Here is a 23,843-nt window from a genome sequence, read left to right on the forward strand (position 1 = left end):
CTGTGTTGTAAAAAACAAAGTGATAAGTTGACATAAAATTTTCTTAAATTTAACCCAGTCTCAGAGATTTTCTCGATATTCTGAAGCAAGATAAACGTTTACAATGGCCTCGTCTAAGAGTAGTGAAGAGGAAGCCCTGAAAGTAGGAGGCATGTTTGCTGTACACCCCAATAAAGACTGTCCACATGTAGAGGTAAGATAATTTACTTTTCTATAAATTTATTAACTTCCGCCTTTACAATGGCAAATTCTCATCTTCGGCATTCTTTTCCCTGGGCTTTTTATTTTATTTAAGATGCTAAAATGTCTCCTTATTTACGAGGACTTTTTTTAAAGCTGTTAAAATTATGGCGTAATGAAATAAAACTAAAACTGTCGAAAAAACTGGGGAGCAAGGTTTTTGAAAAACTAGTAACCTATAATGTAAGGAAATATGCTTGTTTAAAGCTTTTATTGCGATTTTAAATTCATTTTAAATTCGACTTAAGAGTGCTTAAGTTAAAGGTCAGTTTAATAGACCCATTGCTGTAAACTGGACTCTCAAAGAGCTCACTATCTAGAGTAGTTAATATATGACACAGCAATCTTTACTAAAAAGTTCCACTTTGAAATTCTGCAAGTCCAATTTATTTTGTGTATAAGCTTGATTGTCTGTTAAACCTTTGTAATATGGACTTTAAAGTGTTCGTATTAGTGAATATGCAGATCTGCTGATAAGGGAGTGCCACCAGAAGGAAAGAAAGTATTCATATTAAGGATGAAAAGGTAAATTATACACCGTAAAATGATGACGTTTCGGATGCTAGTCCTTCGTCGGAGTAAAAGAGAAAGAGGTGGTAGAAAGGAGTTTATATATGATAGAATAAGACAAAAGAAACCAATGAGAGCAAGGTAGGCAAGGAAACAAAAACAAACAATCAAAAGACAAAAGAGTGCCCAATAGGTGAATAAGCCGCATTTCTTTGGTCTTGCGACAATCATTGTTGCCGTTAATCGAAGAAAGACCGAAAACAATGAAGTCAGAAAGAGAATGGTTAGCTAGATTAAAATGGGGGGAAACTGGTTTGGTGGGATCGCTATTGCGAATATCATAAAGATGATTGCAAATGTGATCACCTAGACGGCGGCCAGTCTCGCCCACATACACAAGATTACAGCGGGTACATTTAATACAATAAACAACATTAGAAGTGGTACAAACAAAATGGTCAGTGATTTTAACAGTGGATTTAGGACCGACAACAGAAGTGTGAGAGGCTATGTGAGACAAGCATAACAACGTTTACGAGAACAGCGAAAACTACCAGGTTCTTTGTTAGAGGGAAGAACTCCCTTCCCTCTAACAAAGAACCTGGTACTTTTCGCTGTTCTCGTAAACGTTGTTAGTTTAGTACCAATGGGATTTAGTCCCAATGGGATTAATGAACGCTTTACTTTCAACTAACCTTTCCTTTTGTCTTTTGATTGTTTGTTTTTGTTTCCTTGCCTACCTTGCTCTCATTGGTTTCTTTTGTCTTATTCTATCATATATACACTCCTTTCTACCACCTCTTTCTCTTTTACTCCGACGAAGGACTAGCGTTCGAAACGTCAGTAAGTTTTTTCATCTTTTCACGGTGTATAATTTACCTTTTCATCATTACTGTTTCATTAGAAACACCGACGCAGCTCACACTAGTTTTTAGCTAGTTATATCTTCATATTCATATTAAGGTGACTGCCTACTTTTGGAAATTGATTTAAACTTTTTTCAAAACTTCGATTTTCCAAATTGAAATTTAATGCTGATTCCAAATCTGGAAAGAAAAATAGGGTGTCCCAAGCTCATTTTCAAGATAATCAGCATTTAATTGAAGCCTACGCACGAGCTTTTGGAGTAAAAATTACGCCACCGGAAGTTGTTAGAAAAAAATTAAGATTCATAAGATAAGAGTTATTTGCAGACTATATGATTGCACGAATGAAGGCTAGTCAATCCTTCTACAATAATACATGAATATTTTTGACAAAAAGACAAAGAGATACATTGATTTGTCATATTTTGTAGTTTCGGTGCTCTTAAAAAATCTCATAAAGTTGAACAAAAATCCCTACAAACATCTATTTTTTCATGTGTTACTGATTTAAACTTTTTCTAAAATGTTGATATAACCTAGATTTTTAGGAGTTTTTTTGAATGAGCTATTAAAGAATAGAGAGTCCCGTGCAAAATTTGAGGGTTTTGCCCTGTTGAAGCTCAAAACGTGTATGGTTCTTCAATAAAATCTTGTAGATATTTCAGCGGTTTTTGAGCGCGTGCTCATCGTGGGCTCAATTCAAATGTTCAAAAGTAGGCAGCCACCTTAAAGGGGTGTTCCTTACATTCTACACCTCTTAAAATACAGACAATCTGCAGATATGCAGTTAAGTGGTTATATATTCGGTAGTATTCCACAGTTTCTTCCCATGAGGCATTTGATCCAGTGTATTGACTAAACACCTAGGTATTTTCAATGACATGGCATACTCTGTTATAAAGTAGAATGCTTTCTTATGGTACACTATATCATATCCCTCTAATACTCTTTTACCTCAGGCCTGCGAAAAGACAAATGATACATGGGGTATATTCCATGGCTTGCCATGAGAAAGCATAAGGTTGGATTCAGGGGGTGGATTGGATGGCTAGCTACGTATCCCCCTTTAGAGTTGAAAATTTTTAAGAATAAAGGATAAGGTCAAACCTAAAAATGACACATTAATACCTCTCTAGGTAACAGCCACCCCCATTGAAATGTTTCCTGATAAATTTTCAAATAAAATTTTGAGCAAATGTTTGTCCAAGTGCTGTTAGATTTTCACACTTAAATAATGTTTCTATACTATTCCATTCTTCAATTGTTTCAACGATTCTTTGATTTTCCTTTTGTTCTTTCATTAGTCTTTGGTTGCTGGTATAGAAAAGTTGAGCATTGACATAGCACTACCATGTGGGGTGTGTGGTAATGTAGGTGAAAACTGGTTGTGCTTGAAGTGTTCAAGCGTGTACTGCAGCCGTTATATCCAGGAGCACATGATGCATCACAACAATCAAAATCCAACCCATGAGATAACACTCAGCTTCAGTGACTTGAGCTTTTGGTGCTATGCTTGTGATAGCTGTAAGTTATGATTCTATTGATCATGTAGCTGTAATGTTCATGTTATACAAGGCTAAAAATAATGGCCAATGTTTGAACAATGTCCAGCAAGAATTGGAACTTGTTAAGAACAAGAGCAAGAATGTCTGAGTTGCACATTTTTGGCACCACCAACATGGCAATTATTGGTAGTTAACCTCCTAAAATATCAGTGCTGTCTCCTTTAGAAACATTAAACACAGAGAGCCACGAGTTTACTGGTTAACTACTGTCTATTGTCTAGTCTAGTGTAGTGTGTGGTCAATAACCAATACTTACGAAAGACTTACTTATTTTTATATATGGACAAAATATCTGCAAGCATTTTTTCCAATGCAAGCTAGTTATACTTCAGGAATATTATACTAAACAAGCCCATTTTAGATATAACAATATTATTTAGGTATATTTGCTTGTTATGCTTTTAGACATCGATTCCCCTCACCTAGAGTCCATCTTAAAAGCCGCTACCATGGCAAACTTTGATACACCTACCCAAAAGCTGAAGAATGAGGCTTCAGCTAATTCAGATCCTCAAGAATTAGGGGCATCATCAAGCAAAGAAGGAGAGGAAGGAGATGAAGAAAATCCTACAGCAGCCCAGTCTGTTATGCCCATGGAAAACCCTGAGCCTGAGGCTTTACCTCAATCAAATCCCCAAACGTCAGGGGTACCACCGGACAAAGAGGGAGAAGAAGAAGGTGGGAAAACATCTAATGCAACAAATGAAGTTCCTTCAAGGGCTTTTCATCTGGAGAGTAGATTGGAAAAAGAAGTACTACTGAGTCGCATGAGGGCTGTAATCTATGGCAACTGTATTGGAGATGCCATAGGATTGCTCACTGAGTTTATGACAAAAGAAGAAGCGCTAGAGGTATGTCTACATTTACGTGAATTTTGTCCATTTGTTTTCATGATTATGTTATCCAGACAACGAGCTCTATACTGTTGTCTGTACTTGGATTGAATGGGTGGCATAGGGTTGATAGTGCTTGCATGCCTCACCAGGGGGGGTCTCCCCTATATTCACTATATGGGTAAGTGCCGCCAAACAGGGTATGGTTTTAAGCGATTCTACTCCGGAACAGGTATATAAAATTACTCTCGCTCTGGGACAGGGTATATGAAATCACACTCTCTCCTCTCTGACAGGGTATCTATTTTTGCAATACTGGAACAGGGTATGGCTTTGAGCAATCTTACTCTGGAACAGTAAGAGCAAGAGTAACCCCCCATGCATGCTTTTCTTGGTTCTCTCCTGTTCTTTGAAGGTTTTCCCCTGGTTATTCTGGTTTTCCTCACTCAGCAAAAATCAAATTTTAAATTCCAATTTGGAGATAAGGGGAAGAAGAGCCACTCTGTGAAACCAATGTTAAGTACGATTGTTATTTATTATATTACACTCAACAAAATTACTTGACTCTGACTGGATAAGAGGAGTACAATTAAATCCGAAATTCTACTCTGTAGAGTCCCAATTTAAAATTCCTCAAATTTGTTGAGTGTATCATGAACAAAAAATCGCACAATTTTCTCGTTCAATTCAAAATTTATAGACACTCATGTTGTTTTGAAAGTTATCAAATTGGACTTTCCTAAAAGGCTTGTCCAATTTTGATAACTTTCAAAATATTATTGAACTCCTACCTATAAATTCTGAATTGTACACAATATCATGCAATTTCCTATACATATTAATAATTCAATGACATTTGTTCCCAGATTGGTATCGCATTCATAGTTTTCCCAGTTTTCTATTATACAATGAACATATTGAATCAATTATAGTCTTGTTATTATTGCCTGATTTCAGATTTATTGCACAGTCAAAGAGAGAAAGTTTCTAGGACTAATGGGATTCAAATGGAATATGCCAGTTGATAAACTGGAATTGGAATATTCCATGAAATGTGATGATTTTCATCGCAGTCGCTGGCAGGTTGGTGATTGGACAGATGACTCAGATCAAATGATTCTCATTCTCAGAACACTGTTGGACAAAAATGGAAAGGTATAAAGATTGATTAAATGATGTTAAAAAAGATGTACGAGTTGGAATAACTGTTGTTTATGATCACCATTCTTTTGCTGATCTCTTTGGCAAACGCAGTAAAGTTTCAATTGATACAGTATAAATACACAAAATATGTAAACAATTTTGCAAGTAAATGTAGATATGGGTTGGGGTAATTGGAAATAGAGTGTTCCACAGGGTTCTGTTTTAGGTCCTTTTCATTTACATGTACTTATTGGTAGATACATGTAAACATGGGGTGAACAGGATTATGTTTTCTTTCCTTTGCATTTAGATGCAGGTTGTCTTGCTGCAATATTAAACATGGGGTGTTCCCAGGTGTTCTGTTTTAGGTCCTTTGCATTTAGTTGTGGAATGGTACGATTACACATTGGGTGTCCCATTAAGGGTTCTGTTTTAAGTCCTTTTTCTTTATATGTGTAGGTACAGTTAAACATGGGATGTTCCACCGGGTTCTTTTCAGGTCCTTCGCTTTTTTTCTTGTACAGGCAGACATTCTTGACTTTGTGCAAAAGTAGTTTTAGTTTTGGATTGAAACGATTACACATTGGGTGTCCCATTAAGGGTTCTGTTTTAAGTCCTTTTTCTTTATTTGTGTAGGTACAGTTAAACATGAGGTGTTCCACAGGGTTCTTTTCATGTCCTTTGCTTTTTTCTCTTGTACAGGCAGACATTCTTGACTTTGTACAAAAGTTTAAAGTCTGGACAAAAACTGGTTACAAAGAGCTTGGCGACCATGGTGGGATGGGAATTGGACGAACAACATTCAATGTTGTTTTACAAAAGGACTTCTTAACTGACCCTCACAAGGCAAGATATTTATCTTTAAGTGATTTTGATTAGCTTCTTTCCAATTCTGTTAGGCAGATTGCGTGGATTTTGCTTCCCGGTTTAAGGAATGGGTCCTCCATGGTTACAAAGAACTCGGGGATTACAAGGGACATGGCCTTGGTGGGCTAACCAAATCTGTTTTGTCACATATACGTTTCCTAACTGAGCCTTATGATACTGATCAATCATAATCATCATAATGTAACAAACTTTACTTGTTAATTTTTATTGTGAAGCTTAGTGTCAATCAAAATTTAAAATAATCAGCTGACAGGAAACAGCCACAAAAGTGGGAGGCCAGTGCTCGCTCCCTGACACCATTACTTTACAATTTTTTCTTGTTTCTGATCCTAAAGTATGTTTCTTTAGTGTGCACATCAAGTGTGGGCTGACAGCGGAAGGTGGGTAGCAAGTAATGGAGGTGTAACGAGAACATCTATTCTTGGCATTCAAGACTTTGGTGATATCCCAACAGTTATCAAAAACACGAGGCAGATCTGTAAAGTAACCCATGCAGACCCAAGATGTATTGCTTCCTGTGTAGCTGTAACTACTGCCATTGCTTTGATGTTACAAGGAAAGCACTGTAAGGGAAATGGATACGATGAAGAGGCAATTTGTATAGAAGCCTTCGATTATGCATGTGCTGAACTTCAGACACGCAAAGAGGTACGTTTTCAGTTGTGATATTGTGAAACAGATGTTGTGTGACCAAAAATTCACATCATATGATAGGATTATTCATCCAACTGGAATCCACTGACACGATATCGTCGCGGCATGGGTCCGCACTTGCGTAAGGCTTATTTTAAGGGCAAACTAGAGAACGATTTAACTTCCTAAGTACAATGTTTAAAATTTGTTTAGAATACTGCAACCCGGTCTACATGGTTTAGAGAAAAGTCGAAAGCTGACAGCGGAATACTGGCAGCGCACCTATTAACTTAGCCACAATACAGCCGGATCAGTTACTAACTCTTATGAATGTATAGTCTGTTAGGTTGATCACTCTGACTCTGCTTTTGATGAATCAACTAATTATTTTGTGTTAGGTGGTTTTCTTTAATTATGCTTATCCACAAGACAATAAGAATGAATGGCGCCTTTTCCAACATAATTATTTGGCAAGAAATAGCATGCAAATTCAGCGACATCTTCGGGAACCAAGGAGTAAAATTCTGTCACTCGTTTTTCGAGAAACGCGCGACAGTATTACCCATGGCTTCCCGAGGATGATCCAACGAGAGGGTGACCAATGAAAAGAAGTCGTCTAAGGTGGCTTTCATTTATTAGCGCATGGGGGAGTCGGCATCACATGGAAAGGACAAGCATAACCCAACCCCCCCCCCCCCCCCCCTCTATGGTAGAGGCGACAATTGCATACCCCCTTTCACCATCTTGCAATAAACAAACTATTCTGCTACATTCTTGCAAAGTTTGTGATGTCCATGGACTTATCTTATCAACCTATTATCAAACTTATTTATAATTCATGAGGAAAACACAACAGAAATCACGACCGTGAAGAGTGTTGTAAATCTGATACAAAACTGTGTTCATTTGCATAAACTTTAAGTTGGATTGTCTTGGCCAAATTCACTTTAATTTTGAAAATTTTAGTGAAACACAAAGGAACTAACCTAGACGTTTGATAAGTCATATACAGTATTTGTGTGCGTGTTGTATCAGATATACAATCACTCGGCTACGCCCCGTGGTTGTATATCTGATACAACACGGCCACTCATAACTGTATATATTACATACAGTCAACTTGGCTAGAAATAAGAAATATACAAAACTTTTTAAAGTATTACAGTGCGGGAATATTTTTTGAATCATCCAATCAGAAGCCAGATTCATGACGAGGCTCCAACATTATTTCACCTGATATTTTAAAATTTGTAAAAACTTCCAAAATAAAGTGTATTAATTATTTTTAATAACAGTTAAATTGTGAATGGATGCTATTTTTGTTTCATTTCTTTAGATTATTGAACGTTTGCACTTTGTGCCCCAGTGTTTTGCATACATGTACAGAAGTGCAACCATATATCCGTGAAATAGCAGAAAGACTAAATAGCACTAAACACGTATTTTTCTTTTGTTTTCAATTGTTTCATTTGTGCTAGATTTATAAATATAACATAGCTAAAAATATAACATCTAAAGATTTTCTGCCGCTTGTTGTTCCCTTGGTTTCTAAGGAAAGCGCGGATTAGAAAGTTATGAAAAAATTCGAACGCGTCATTGTTGTCGTCGTACAATTAAGCTGTAGTGTGAACGAGTCGTTTTGTAATGAGTAAAATAAAGTCATTTTTCTATATTTTTTCAAAACAGAAAGAAGAACTTCGAAAACACATGTTTGCTAAAACGTTGTCTGACCTTAGGCTTTCTGGTGATAACAAGATAGGGTACACCTATAAATGTCTGGGGGCAGGGTTCTGGGCCTTCAGACAGAAAGACTTTCGCGTTGCATTGACAGAACTTGTTATGGAGGTATGCAAAAGTTTTTAATTTAGCAGACATTTTCTTAGGTAATATTAAACCGTAGAATTAGTGATCTGGACTCAGAGATAAGATAAAAAAAGACGCTCAAAGAGCGTAAACTGGGTTGCCTTGATTTTTGCGTATAGAAACCGCGTTTGCGCGGCCTCTGAAGTGAGTGTATTTCACTCAGAAAATTTTTTTTACTCGCTGAAATAAGACGAGCTTTTCTACAAATCTCTTACTCATATTATTCTTCGTGTATTTAATTCGGGTCAACAAGCTTCGAGTTTTGACCGAGTTTGAAATCGATCAAAGCCGTGTAATGCAGTTCACTCTGAAATTTTACTTGTAAGGGGGAATTAAAATATTTGCAAATTTTGCAATTTTCTTTAACAGTACTAAGGGACTGGCCATAAAGTAAGGGGGGTTGGGGGGGGGGGGGGTGGGCAAAACAGGGGTTCACATTATTTTGAACTCCTTGAAAGGGGCGGGCTGTCTATGAAATGGACATCTAAGAACGGGGGGGGGGGGGGGGGCATTATAAAATAGATTATCATATTTCAAGTAATGGTGTTGTACATTATACTTTCTCAACCGAACGAGATGTTCATTGAATTATTTTAAGTTCTTCAATATCACGGTAATCGTAAGAACTTCCTCAAGTTCCTCAAGTTCCCCAGTTCCAGCAATGAAATTAAATGCTTGGACTGTAGCAAAAGACAAGAGACATCATTGCTTCAGGCCCCTGGACAGTAAGACCCTTGATTTCTTGAACGAACCTCGCTTAGTTAGTGACGGGGTAACTGGAACGACCCGTTAAAGGAGATAAAAGCATAGATAAGTATGCTGATAGATCGCAAGTTCTTTTTAAAACTTTGAAATGAACCAGAGCATGTGAAATTCGCAAGAAACAATTTCGAACCCATGAAATGACTTAAAACTCGCTGAAAGTCTACCACAGGGAATTGAACGTCGCCATCTTTATCGTTTAAATGGATTTGTTCACTCACGGCACAGGCTTACCACTCCAATTATAGAGCAGGTGCATGTTGCGTCATAGCCGCCATCTTGGTTGACGATAACAAAGCATTCCTTATTAGCTTCTCTTGTTAGATCAACCAAGATGGAACAGGGGAGTATTCTGCGCGACCATGCGCGTCGACGCTGACCGTGAATTTATTATTGCTGGCTCGCCTCAGGGAAAGCCCTCTCTCTCGAAAGCGTGGCGGCAAAATTCGAATTCGAACATGTATCGCGCTATCGTTTCGTTTGTCTTTCTAACACTTTTATGGTGTTACTCAGAATGTGGAAATACGAAAATAAAATGTGTAATATGCGGAAAAGTCATTTCTGTTAATCGAATGAAACGGAGCAGGCCAGCTGCTTCGTATTTGGACAAAATTCCGCTCTCGTCGCGTCCAAATTGCAACAACGCACGTATCTGTGGTGTGTGTTTGGCGGCCCTATCCAGGTCAGCCAAACCCGACGAAACCATTACCAAAGTAAGTAAATTAGTGTTTATTTATCAAGTTTTATTCATATTAGGTACAATAGCAGTAATGACTACATTTATTAAATCGCAGCTTATAGGAAAATGTTCTTCTGGCAAGTCTGGAAGACCCTCCAATAGTTACAAATGTCGTGCTAAGCTGAAGAAAACAACCCTCTCGCAAGAAGCAGGCACACAAACAATGGATAATGTATTGTCTCTTGCGCCATGGACGGTGGAAGATACCTGCTTTGGTGAGATTCTCCGTGGGCCATGCGGCCGGACGTTATTCCCCCCTGGGCTGTTTGAAGAGTTAGAGGATCAGATGATGCAGCTCTCAAAACGTAAGTTTGGCTACACAGACGTACATCAGATAACGCCGTGTGCCAGGTGTGAAGGCGGTGGGAAACCAAGAGCTCTAGACTGATATGTAACACACATACTACATAGTGCTATCTTAAAACAAGTGCTTGATAATACTATATTGGCAATACCGCATGGGTGTGATCTGTCAAAGGAATTAGAAGACTTAAAGTTGTTTATGTATAAAGAATTTACAAAATTGGGAAGGCCACCAGTGTACGATCCCAGAGGAATTTGAGTTGTTGTGCCACAGAGCCGGGGCAAAATCTATTTTCAAAACAATCACAGATGCCTATGACAACTGAAAGACAGTCAAAAGAAAGGGAAATCGCCAATCGGAAGAGAGCAGTGTCTATTATCTACAAGCTTTGTTATGGTCTCAGTCAAGTTTGCAACTGGCTGCAGACAGACCACGCCCTTTTTTTAAAGCAATCAAATATCAATAAGGAAGGGATGGAGACAGCAAATGTTCTGGGGGACACAGTGAGCATCTCTGAGGTTGATAAATTGGTGACACAATTGAGCGAGGGGTCTACACAGTCAATTGATCAAGTTGTCAATGAAGCAATTAAACATGAGTGGCAGCTTGTGCTGGTTGTTGATGACTATACAGCCATACATACAATACGACGACCACTAACAACTACACTCATCCATCCCAAAACTATGTGTACTATTATAATTAAAGTTTTCAAAAATGTCCCAGCTATACCAGCCTGTCCAGCATCATCCTATCTGAACCCACAAGCCATGAACATATCATCCTGTATAAATACTGTATCTGGCCTTCAATCTATGTATCGACTCACGCAAACTTATGCCTCCGTAATGCCTGCTTGGATAACCAACACATTTTTTAATCCTGAGTTTGAAAGACACCGTATAACAACACACAATTACTGTGACCATGAGTCTGTTCAGACCATGCGGCAGATGGATGATGTACACCTAGTGGATTTTGTAGAACTGCAACTTAAGAGTAAAGATGACTTTGGAGCTGCACAAAGCTATCTGACTACATGAAACGATATCTTCTTCTGCAACCTGGTGATTGGCCAGCACAGTTTTATTCCTGTCAACTCGTTTATGAAACCTTACAAAAATATCAAAGTCATTTTCCATCATCTGAACCATCTCCTGGACCACTGCTCAAACCCACTTCACATTTGGATCACTCATACACCACTCCTTGTAACACCTCTGGACCTGCAAAAGAACAAGATACATCTGATCAGCCTACGATTTTATCAATTATACCATGTATTGGCCCTCTACATATTTCCTTAAATGCACAAGAAACAGTGTTTACTGTTTACTGAGTTCCGTCCATTCTATGAAATTATCTATAAAGATCTCTTCCCAAAAAGCAAATTAGCCAAGACACCCAAACCTTGGAGGATCAGTCTTTTGCATGAAATTGTTTATGGTGGCTGGCTACTTATACGGGACACTGTCAAAGACAAATTCTCCACCTGCAAAGATTTACAATACAGAACACTCCTAAACCTACTTGATAACTACCTGCCTTTGATCCTTACTATCTACAGTGTTACTTTCAAACTAAACAACTTCCTGGAATACTTAATGCTGTAATTCGTATTTGGACAATGTTTGTTTGCCTAGAGAGACACCACTACAACAAGGCTCCATTGGTTTGGCTGACTACATGTACATATTGGGGCATCCATCATCCTAATCTCTTTCATCAGTTCCTGCTCACATCTTATCATATCTTACGAGTATCCTGTGGAGAACGCCCATAGTATCATTCGCTCAAAAACAAATGCCCATGACACAACTGAACAGCTACGCAAAAAGGCAAAATCCACATTTCAAGCTAAACACACACAAAAACACTTCAAGGAACATTTCACTCCACCTAAACATCATAACTTCACAACCAACCACCTTAGAATGCTTAAAGCAAAATGTGCTGGCATACTATCAAAATTATTTGTGGATATATATCAAGAAACATTGGGGAGGGAAGAATTATTTTTGAGGGAAAAAAGAAGAGTGCTGTATTGCCCAAAGTATTTGGAAAAGATCAAGTCAAATGTAGGACACTGCCATTGGGCTATTGTGGTTTACACCAACCAGTACCAGATCGACGTTGTAACCTGCTAAGTTGTACAGCAAGAAACAGAGAAAGTTGGGTATTATTTGAGGGCTGTTCTCATTCTTACCATGAGGACTGCCTAAGTGATACCCACTACTACAGCTGTATGTCCTCTGTCAGGAATTTCTGGCAGACAAAGCAAGATCACTAGCTGAAACTGCTAAAGATGCCATATTGAACCCCAATGAACCCAAAGAAACTGAAACTACAAAGTCTAGTGACAATTCAAAAAATAGTGAATCTGATTCAAATGATAACCTTGACTCAACAGCTCCTGGAGACATTGATTCTATTGAAAATGATATTAAGCTAGCCAATGTATCAATATCTGCACTACCCTCTATTCCATGTCCACCAGACACACCTCCTGCAAAAATAAGTACTTCTGACCCAATACCACAGCAAAGCAAGCCTCTAACAACAGACGTATTCCAAAGTGTTCTCAATGTGGACACCCACGAAAAGGACACACTCGCCCTAAACAAGGACCTGTCAAGTGTCCAGGATGCAGTGGAGGAGTATGTTCAAGACAGCCATCACAGTCATCTCTACCATCGCAGTCGATCCAGCCATCACAGTTATCACAGTCAACCCAGCCATCACAGTCAACCCAGCCATCACAGTCAGCCCAACTATCACAGTCAGCCCAACTATCACAGTCAGCCCAACTATTACAGTCAACTCAACTATCACTGCCAACTCAACTATCACAGCCAACTCAACTATCACAGTCAGCCCAACCATAATATTTGTTCCCGCCACAACAGCAACTAATCCTACATCCATATGTGCACTACGGTCATGTAATTGAATGGATTCTGCCACAACAACTATGTCAGTCCCTGATCTTTGGAATTCCAATGGGCAGTAATGCTTGTACTATCATCGCTGTCATCTGGGCTATGAAGTTTCTGTCTGGCACAGTTCCTGTCCCTTCTCCTCACAATATTTTATCAACTGTGGCTGCATTTGCCAATTCAATGAGAGAAGGAAACATTCTTTACAACAATTTGAATCTACCAGTAAACCAGCCAAACTTAAATGTCCAGGAGGCCCTAGCAACAAGATATGATAAGTTTGGACTGACAATGATAGAAGATAGTGCAGTTTTCTCTCCAGCCTGTCTCAAAGACAAACTGATACTCATGACAATCTCATCTGGCAATAAATGTGCTATTATTATTGCACCACCAGATAAGTCAATGCTGTTATGTTTTAGCAGCAGGGAACAGAAAGTTTCATTGTTTGAAAGCCATTCTCATGGTAACCAAGGAGGATTGTTGGCCATAGCAAGCTATGAACAAATAGACAGCTTTGTTCTCTTCCTTGAATATATGTGTTTGTGTGACTGGGTAAGCAGCATATCAGGGGCCAATATTAGTGTAGTACAGTAAAAACCTGTATAAGAACCTACTTTTTTACGGTTAGCCTCAACATTTACAATTTCTTATATGCATACATTTACTGCAAGGTTCTAATAAAATGGTCCTTAAAATGGCTAATCTTAGCCTAGCATGTTCTTAATTTTTAGGTTCTTATATGCCGGTTTTTAGTGTAGCTGTGAATAGCTAATTTTGTCTGCTCATATGATGTTTAAAATAGTTAATATACTTAACTAAGTTAATATATTAATTATCACTTCTAATACATCACATGTAACAATTCAATGTGACAAAAAAAACTGCTAAATACAACAAGTTTTATAATGTCTTGTCCGATTTTGCCAGCTAATTCAATATGACAGGATGATAATAGCATTAGTGAGGTTCAGCATGATAGAAATACTTGTGTGATACTCTTCCTAGATTTTTCACAATAACATATTAATAAATATTCATTAGCTATGAAATTCTAGGCTTAATTTAGCAGGCAATATTCCCGAAAATATGCCACCGATTACTTTGAAATAAAAACAAACACTTAGAAATGAGTTCGATACGCGTATTGAATTTTCAACAACGCTTGTCGAGTGTTAAATTCAATAAGAATTTTACCAGATACTATGCCTAGCAAAAAGATATAACTAGCTAAAAACTAGTGTGAGCTGCGTCGGTGTTTCTAATGAAACAGTAATGATGAAAAGGTAAATTATACACCGTGAAAAGATGAAAAAACTTACTGACGTTTCGGACGCTAGTCCTTCGTCGGAGTAAAAGAGAAAGAAGTGGTAGAAAGGAGTGTATATATGATAGAATAAGACAAAAGAAACCAATGAGAGCAAGGTAGGCAAGGAAACAAAAACAAACAATCAAAAGACAAAAGAAAAGGTTAGTTGAAAATAAAGCGTTCATTAATCCCGTTGGGACTAAGAGTGCCCAATAGGTGAATAAGCCGCATTTCTTTGGTCTTGCGACAATCATTGTTGCCGTTAAGCAAAGAAAGACCGAAAACAATGAAGTCAGAAAGAGAATGGTTAGCTAGATTAAAATGGCGGGAAACTGGTTTGGTGGGATCGTTATTGCGAATATCATAAAGATGATTGCAAATGCGATCACCAAGACGGCGGCCAGTCTCGCCCACATACAAAAGATTACAGCGGGTACATTTAATACAATATACAACATTAGAAGTGGTACAAACAAAATGGTCAGTGATTTTAACAGTTGATTTAGGACCGACAACAGAAGTGTGAGAGACTATGTGAGGACAAGTATAACAACGTTTACGAGAACAGCGAAAAGTACCAGGTTCTTTGTTAGAGGGAAGAACTCCCTTGACCAAGAAAGAACGGAGATTACGATCACGTTTATAGGAAAAGAGAGGGCGGTTGTTGAAAATAGCAGAAGTGCGAGTATCAGAGTCAAGCAGAGAAAAGTTGCGGTTAACAATGGGTTTAATGGAAATGTTAATAGGATGATACGTAAGAGTGAAAGGAATGCGGTCATTAGAGGGACGAGTGTGAGGAGTGAGAGCGGTGGTACGATCAATAGTAGAAACTTTACGAATGGCGCGCCTAGCAAAAGTGAGGTCATACTTTCAAGAAAGCATCGGAATGTTTTCTCCGATTTTGAGGCTAATAAAACCCACAAAAAACAAAGAAGGAAAGGACGATAAAACTAGTTCTAATTTCCGAACTGTGATACTCTATCTACGATTACAGGAAATTCACCGTCAACTAAGTCTAAAATGAATGCGTCTAAAATACACAACACTCGTTGGGGTTACTTGGGTCATTTATTGTGCGAGACCAATTGCAATATCCCCCGGGGGGTTACAGAGAGTAATAAAAATTTTTAAAAAAAATTCTAAGCTGATTTCTTGAACGCTAGCTTGCTGACAACATGAACAACTGGCTGCCAACATAGTTAATTATGAAGCCCTTGCTTTCTATGCTCACCGCACATCCTGCCTCGCCTGGTTATTTAATCATGATAAACGCATGTCTATCACTCACATAAGGTTTCACACATAATACCGTAAAATTTTCGAGCTGGATTTCTCTGAAAGAGAACCACCGATTTACATTCTTATATGTTAATGACAAACTAGAGAACTAAAACTTACCATAAGACAGGGTTTTGGAGCAGTAGTCTTCGTTATATATCAGATATCCACCTCGAAAAACCCAAGCAAGCCACAACGTGCTGGTGTCAGTCCCGTAAATGGATAGCAGCTTTGCATATTTGTTTAGCAATTTAGAACTCAACTGTGTTCTTTCACTCGCTGATTCCAGCCACAATTACACATCAAAAGCCCATTTAGCTATTTCTTGGATTGTTGAGTGTAGAAAATCCTTTTGCGGTGCACAACTGGCGCACGATTTGACACACTCGGTAATCTTTCTCCGCCATTGATCACCAAAACAAAGCAAGTGCCTAAGATGCAATGCGCATGCGCAGCAGAATACTCCCCTGTTCCAAGATGGCGGCTGTTTCATTGTTATTCATATCTCAAGGGATTTTTAGTCACATGGTTGCACATACTCTATTAGTGGTTTCGGATTTCTCTGGTTAGGAATCCCTGTGGCATAGAGATGGCTGTTTATCGATAGAGTTCGGTATTCAAAAACAAATAATCTGGAAATAAAGATTAATAGTTTATTATGTGTCTTGAAGTGTTTCTTCTGCGAAAAAGCCTCAAAAACGCTCGTTTAGGAAATTAGGGCTTCGAAAGTTCGGCGGTTAATTCGACTTGCTCACCTAGTGAAGAACTACAGGCCGATCTCTCTCTTATCCATTGTCGGCAAGGTGTGCGAATGATGCGTGCCCGGGGGGGTACTCCCCTATATTTGCTATACGGGTATGTGCCGCCCTATAGGGTATGGTTTTTCGGCTTTTGGGTCTGGGGTAGGGTATCATTTTTTGACATTTTGTCTGGGATAGGGTATCATTTTAGTCTGGGATAGGGTTAACGATTTGGTCGTTTTTGTCTGGCGAATAGACTACGCTTTCTGCCGATACAAAAACAATAAAAACGTTAGTAAATATTGATCGCAATCTGTTGAAAAACCGTATTTTCCGTCTTTTAGTCTGGGATAGGGCGTACAATTCTTAGTTTTATTCTGGGGTAGGGTATGTAAAATCAATATTTTAGCCTGCTCGGGCCGTTCCTGTTTCTACTCTACGTAAATGATTTCCCTGATTTGGTAAGCCACGACACAAGTTTCGCCCTGTTTGCTGATAACGCAAGGTGCTCCCATCCCATCAGTGGTCCAGCAGACCACCACGTCCTCCAACAAGATCTGGAAAATCTTTATAACTCGACTAGCGTATGGGGGCTTTCATTCATCTTAAAAAATACGAGACCATGAGAATATCTACGTATTGGGTGGCAACGCCCTCTCTGTTGTCTCCTCGCAGAAGGATCTAGGGATCACAGTTAACACTCTTACTTGGAGCTTATTTTCTCCGTCATTGTGGACAAACCTAATCGGATGCTTGGCTTCCTGCGCCGACACTTTTGCACGTTACATTTATGCGATCCCACATGGGCTCCTGATCTTAGACCAAGGTACAAGTCGTGCCTAATTTCCCTGCGCTTGCTGCTCATTTCTTATTGGTTAGAGTGTAGAGACTTGTGCTTCATGTATAAGGCTATTAATTACCGGGACCTCGAGTCCATGCGCCTGCCCCTCTTCACGCTTGTTTGCTTTTGTATTTATTTATTTTCTGTTCTCCTTGGTAAGTCAAGCGTGATGAAAGCCTCTAAATAAAATATAAAAACTCAGGATGAATAAATCATTTTACAATAACAGAGCGTAATCTCGCAATCTGATTGGCTCACAGCTATGATCAATAAGAGGATAGACACATAGTATGCGCTTGAAACCGTTTTTCTTTAAAAGTTTTTCCTCGTTTTTAGATGTTATTTTGATTTTGTTATTATAAAAAACATATCGTTCATATATTTTCATTGACTGTCTACATTGAAACTACTCTCTGCACTCGTGATTCCGCTTGAATTTTCAACGTTTCTTAAAATGTTAAGAAGGCATCTATGATCATTTTAAAGAGGACAGGCAATGGAAATCTATGAGCGATTTGTAGAAAGGCAGTTCTTCGTTACGGACGTTACGTTCAGACTCCAATTAACAACTTTAATAATAATAATAATGAATACGTTCTTATATAGCGCATTATAGATTCTCAATGCGCTTTACAAATATTACGATGAAATGTTAAGTGAAAAAATAGATTAAAGTTAGAGTGCAAATAATATACCCGTGAAATAGATAGCTAGCTAACTAATTACTAACTTTGTGCTAGAGTGCAAATAATATACCCGTGAAATAGATAGCTAGCTAACTAATTACTAACTTTGTGCTATTGGTTGCCTAAGCTAATTAGTCAAAGAAATAGGCGAACCGTGACGGGTAAACTAGTGCACGTGTGCTACCCAAGGGCGCGCATTTTAAAATATTTTTAAGCACGCTGGCGAAAACTGAAACAATATTTTATTGTACACTGTACATGCTTTTCCTTCGTATAATTTGACATGTTCGCATTTTCGAATTCGTATCTGTTAAACAAACAAGTGAACTTGATTCATGTTTTATGACTTGATATTCAACTGATGACTGTATAATCTTCAAATTGTCTAGTGTTTATAAAGTCATTGCTTTTTCGTTTTTAGCGTAAGCTAAATTACAAATGACGATAGTTTTTCTTCGTTAATTGTCCACACTGTGGGCAGAAGCAAAAGTGGCGTTCTACGAAGCTCAAACAAGTAGGGCAAAAACGGTTCAAATCGAAATGGTTTTTGGACTGGCCAAAGCCAATACGCAGTAGACACCTGGAGTACTGGAACACAACATGCACATTGGAGTAATGATTGATGCCTTTCGCGCCATTTTCAAGGAACAAGTAAGAAAATTTTATGGAAGATCTTAGCGAATTTATATTTAACTGGCTTTTTAAATTATCTAATCAATAACGATTTTGATGTTCTACAAATTTTAATTATAAAAAATATAAAGATAACAGAAAACACGTAGAAAACACGTTTATTTGCGTACTGGTTTTTTTTAGCTATAGTTGTTTGAGTCTCGATTTGTTTTAGTTTATAAATGCGTATTGTCTCACTGAATTCCTATGTGTTGTCTAATTAAGCGCTAACTATCTCCTATTTAAGAGCGACTGTCTGTAAGGGTCGAGAACCTGATTTCAGCGACCACTTGGTCAAATTCTTCATACTTTGCCTGAAGATACCCTTGGATGGACCATTTACAAAAATCATATTAAAAGGTTCCAGCGGATTTTTATTTTTGAGAAAATCCCAAAAGAGTGAAATGGTCGCCAAGCGCCGGTTTTCGGCTTCGATAATCGTCCCAAGGATACCCCAAGAACAAATGGTCGCTGTGGCTACAAAATTCGCCCAATCGAGCTGAAACTTTTCACAAACCTAGGATAACATTTCAGCTTTTAAACTAGCTATAAAACTTTGCTGTATCTGGAAGGAATTATTTATTATATGTCGAAATACTAACGGTACTGAAAAATTACCGAAAGAAAGGAGCTATGTTTATCGAGCAAAAGCATCTACTGGTACCTAATTTTCTTGGGAATAAAATTGATTTCCTTAAAGATAAGCTATTAAAGTTAAACTGTACCAAATTTGAAGCTCAAAATCGAAGTATTTCTCAAGTTATTGCTTTTCAAAAACATTGTTTATTTCTTACTGGTTTAAGGGTCAAATGTCAACAAACTACAACTTCAAAGATTCCAGTTAATGCCGGAGTCGAATTGAATGCTTTATTACATGCATGGAAATTGCACTATCAAAAGACCGAGTTTTCATAGCTATCCATTTTACATTCTGTTACTTTTTGAATGCTAGCGCTGTTTTTAGATATTTCTTTCAGTTTAGGTAGTTTTTTGCCGAAAGTTCCCGTCGCTGGCACTGAGTAAAATTAAACAAACACGTAAACATTTACCTGAATTAATTGTCCTTCTGGCGTTACAAGATATCCACCTTCCATTGCATTACTTCTTACCACTTCTGCCATTCTGAATCTTCAAAATAATTATTGTTCTTTATAATTTTTCTAGTAAATTTTATTGGTAGTAGAGATTTTATTTCTGAAATCAGCACGTTAGCCAAGGAAATCGAAATAAACCTTCATCAATGACAACTGCTAGCTGCGAGCCTTGATGTCTACTATGACAAATGTTCCTAACTATACGTTTACAAACTATATAAAATTATCATTTTTAATCTCAATAAGAATTTGTATCATTGTCTTACTTTGTTCTTGAAGCACCCCCTCCACGCGTCTATAAACAACGGAGATGTGCCAGGAGATGCCACGCTTGCCAAACCAGTCTGCCTGAGATTCCCGGTATCGCTGTGGCAGGAATTTCATAGCCCAGTCATTGACTATGAAAACTGCGTTTCTGTCTAGAGTGTCGATGGTATCTAGGCGAGCCTGGTCTTGACGTAGTGAGCGTAGAAGGTGACATTTCCAAGACTGTATGGCAAGCATGGCGGTATTAGCAAGGTAGATTGCTTCATCCTTTTCGTCTTCGTTAGGGTAAGATGCCTCAGATATCGCGTTCGAAATAACTTCCAAGACGTTCTTCAGACTCTCACACTGGTGACAAATCTCCTCATGATTGTGATCACATTTCTCGCACAGTGTGGACTCTTTGTTGTCACTCAGAGCGTACACGACACAGTGGTCTGCAACTTCTGCTGCATTACTAAGGTGGACCTAATAAAGGAATTTATAATAATGATTAATATATTGGACAACAGATTTTAGAATTTGGATGCATCTAAAATAGACCAGTTATCCTTCTAAAGAAGTTTAAGGTTGAAATAACAGGAACACGTGGTTAAGTTTTTACTACCTTGAAATCGCTCTTTAGATACAGTTTAGCAGTTTTCAGCGCGTCGATATGCTGGCGTTCCCAATCTTTGCCTAACTGGCTGTGCTCGCTTACTTGGCGTACTAGTTGTATAAGATCATCAAAAGCTCGAGCACCATCTGCGGCAAAGTAATCCAGGCCCTGGAGGGACTTACGAACAGATGCTTTACATTCTGATAAGATTCTTAGCATGGTGCGGTCGCTGAATGGCTCGAAGCTTGTTTCGTCGCAGTACGCCTTGTATTGCTTTACTATTCGCTGGGGTACCACAGTTCGTATAACGTTTGGCACTTCGATCTTTCTACCAGTTGATAGTGTTAGCAGTTTCTGTCCAAATGGTAAGTCTTGTATAAGGTGAGGGCTTGTGATAAATGATAAAAAGTGATCGAGTTGTCCTCGGTTTACGCGCATTCGGATTGTGGGGTGATGTTGGATTGGGGCTCCACGTCCGAACTGCAAGTGGTGCAGGTTAGCAATTGTATAGCGGTATCTGGAGAGTGTTGGAATGAAGTATGTTATTGTCTTGTAGTTAGCAATTCCCGTCATGATTGAAAGAACCTGCCTTCTGCTCTCCCAACTTTCTGCGTTGTTATATGCCTCTGCAAGGGCCTGGAGATATTCTCTCGAGGAATTAGAAATTTCTTCTATTCCAAGGGCTTTATATATTGCTGTCGAAGATTCAATTTCCTGCCACAGAGCTCCTGCATTATTTGGACTGATGGTTGTAAGGACCGCAGCGACAACCTCCACCGCGCGTGCAGTATAACGCCACTTGGTGGTGGCACTTACAGTCTCCAACTCCAGCCATGGTTGTGTGATGGGCGCAACTCCCCGAGAAACCAGAAACCGATTCAGTTTATCACGTGGTTCATCTAGAGAAAGAGCACCAGCATCATCACTCGAGGTAGTACTCCCACTCTCAGGGCTGAGGAAAGTATCATCATGTTGCTGACTTGATATTTTAGCTTGGAAAACGTCTTGCTTAAGCTGTTAGAGCTGTCGCTGTCCTCACTGGAATGCACTGCTTCTGCACTCTGCTATAGAAGAAGTCGTTAGGAAAATATCAATTTATATACTAATTGGAGTTATTTGGTTTCCCGTTTCACCCCCAGTCAAAATTTTTGTAGACAAAAATCCTCCACAAATAGCGGAAACTGCGACCTATGGAATCACATTAGTATGGTACACAGATTTGACGAATTTTATTACAATTCCGTACCTCAATTGACGCCGCAGAAGTCTTGTCTTCATCAACTATTCTGTTGTTGACATGTTCTCGACATTTGGTGCATATTGCTGTCCAAAAGATTTAGAACAAAATGAGCACCAGTGTAGCTAGTCATAGTTGTAGTAGAAGAGCATTGAAACATGCATAGTTCTAAATATCTCCCTCCAACCTTCCTGACAGTATTTACATCACACATCATGGAACTAACCCTAACCCTAACCTCATGACTAAAGCGGATTAGTACTTACGTAATCCGACGGAAATAAGTATGCCTGTGGTCTTCAAGATCAACCAAGACTGCTTGCTGTTGATGCGGTGACTCCCCTTCGCATTAGCTGTGTGTGTAGCAATACTTTGTGGGGCTGCGCAGTTCGTTCTTCTCGACCGCCACCGGATTCCAAAGTCAGCTCTATGACGCGGGCATATACTTAGTATTTTGTGCTGCTCGTCCACACAGAAAACACCTGAAAAATTCATTTGATATATGCAGCGTAAATTATATTTCCTAAGAATATGAGCTTTTCGGAATAATTACTTACCTGCTCGAGTTAGCAAAAGTTTTAACTCACTCTCGACCCCCTCGTCAGCAGCAAGTTGCAGTGATCGCAGATGACCCTGTACGTCTCTTGTACAGGACCCAAGCGGAATGAAATCCAGATGACCAGGATATTCTGTACTCTGGCCGCAAACAGTAATATCATTCCTCGGAAAAAGTTTCTCCAAAAGAGTGCGATACTCGCAAAAATCCATTATCTGGTCTAAGACAAACTCATGCTATGTGATTGCGAAATTCAGCCCACAATACTACTAGTAAAGGTTACGAAATACTGGAAAACATATATTTGATACCTAGTTTGTTTTGTCACACAAGCACGATTCAGGTATTGTGTTACACATTGATAAGGCCGTAAATGTCTACATTCGTTACGTAACGAATTCTGGGACTGCGAATCTATAGCTTTCACTAAGCATTCACTAATGGTGTCCTTTGTAAGATACCTTGTATTATTTACGAGGGCTTCATATGTGTACTTATTTTAAAATTACGTTAGATGGCTCGACAAACTGTAGATAGGCATCATCTGTTTGTGACTTTTAAGAAGGCCATTGTTTTGCTCTTTCCAAGATATTCAAAGTAGATCAATAAAAGGTACTGAGAACAATAGTAATGTTGAAGATTCAGAATGGCAGAAGTGGCAAGAAGTAATGCAATGGAAGGTGGATATCTTGTAACGCCAGAAGGACAATTAATTCAGGTAAATGTTTACGTGTTTGTTTAATTTTACTCAGTGCCAGCGACGGGAACTTTCGGCAAAAAAACTACCTAAACTGAAAGAAATATCTAAAAACAGCGCTAGCATTCAAAAAGTAACAGAATGTAAAATGGATAGCTATGAAAACTCGGTCTTTTGATAGTGCAATTTCCATGCATGTAATAAAGCATTCAATTCGACTCCGGCATTAACTGGAATCTTTGAAGTTGTAGTTTGTTGACATTTGACCCTTAAACCAGTAAGAAATAAACAATGTTTTTGAAAAGCAATAACTTGAGAAATACTTCGATTTTGAGCTTCAAATTTGGTACAGTTTAACTTTAATAGCTTATCTTTAAGGAAATCAATTTTATTCCCAAGAAAATTAGGTACCAGTAGATGCTTTTGCTCGATAAACATAGCTCCTTTCTTTCGGTAATTTTTCAGTACCGTTAGTATTTCGACATATAATAAATAATTCCTTCCAGATACAGCAAAGTTTTATAGCTAGTTTAAAAGCTGAAATGTTATCCTAGGTTTGTGAAAAGTTTCAGCTCGATTGGGCGAATTT

At 38.5% G+C, this 23,843-nt stretch overlaps 2 protein-coding genes and 1 non-coding gene across 3 annotated transcripts in view; 1 reads left to right on the forward strand and 2 right to left on the reverse strand.

Annotated features, from left to right (window-relative positions):
• LOC116297216 (uncharacterized) overlaps nt 1-23,843 on the forward strand; it is a 33,438-nt gene that overhangs the window by 3,443 nt on the left and 6,152 nt on the right. The window contains exons 2-8 of the transcript XR_016120870.1: nt 59-193; nt 2,921-3,140; nt 3,587-4,032; nt 4,972-5,169; nt 5,860-6,003; nt 6,394-6,693; nt 8,365-8,523. This is a non-coding gene — a transcript (uncharacterized LOC116297216). The remainder of the gene's footprint in view (nt 1-58; nt 194-2,920; nt 3,141-3,586; nt 4,033-4,971; nt 5,170-5,859; nt 6,004-6,393; nt 6,694-8,364; nt 8,524-23,843) is intronic.
• On the reverse strand, nt 19,569-21,745 carry LOC148908799 (uncharacterized). Its single transcript, XM_089036057.1, has 3 exons — nt 20,774-21,745; nt 20,169-20,634; nt 19,569-19,936 (listed from the first exon to the last, which is right to left on the reverse strand). Exons 1-3 carry the CDS (start codon nt 21,335-21,337, stop codon nt 19,914-19,916), a joined length of 1,053 nt encoding a protein of 350 aa, XP_088892183.1. The 5' UTR covers nt 21,338-21,745; the 3' UTR covers nt 19,569-19,913.
• On the reverse strand, nt 21,664-22,908 carry LOC148908800 (uncharacterized). Its single transcript, XM_089035241.1, has 3 exons — nt 22,268-22,908; nt 22,011-22,087; nt 21,664-21,828 (listed from the first exon to the last, which is right to left on the reverse strand). Exons 1-3 carry the CDS (start codon nt 22,494-22,496, stop codon nt 21,664-21,666), a joined length of 471 nt encoding a protein of 156 aa, XP_088891367.1. The 5' UTR covers nt 22,497-22,908.

The sequence above is a fragment of the Actinia tenebrosa genome, unplaced genomic scaffold (assembly GCF_029948245.1).
Source record: "Actinia tenebrosa isolate PJP-AT-01 unplaced genomic scaffold, QUT_ActTen_1.0 PGA_scaffold3__52_contigs__length_22856419, whole genome shotgun sequence".
Lineage (NCBI taxonomy): Eukaryota > Metazoa > Cnidaria > Anthozoa > Actiniaria > Actiniidae > Actinia > Actinia tenebrosa.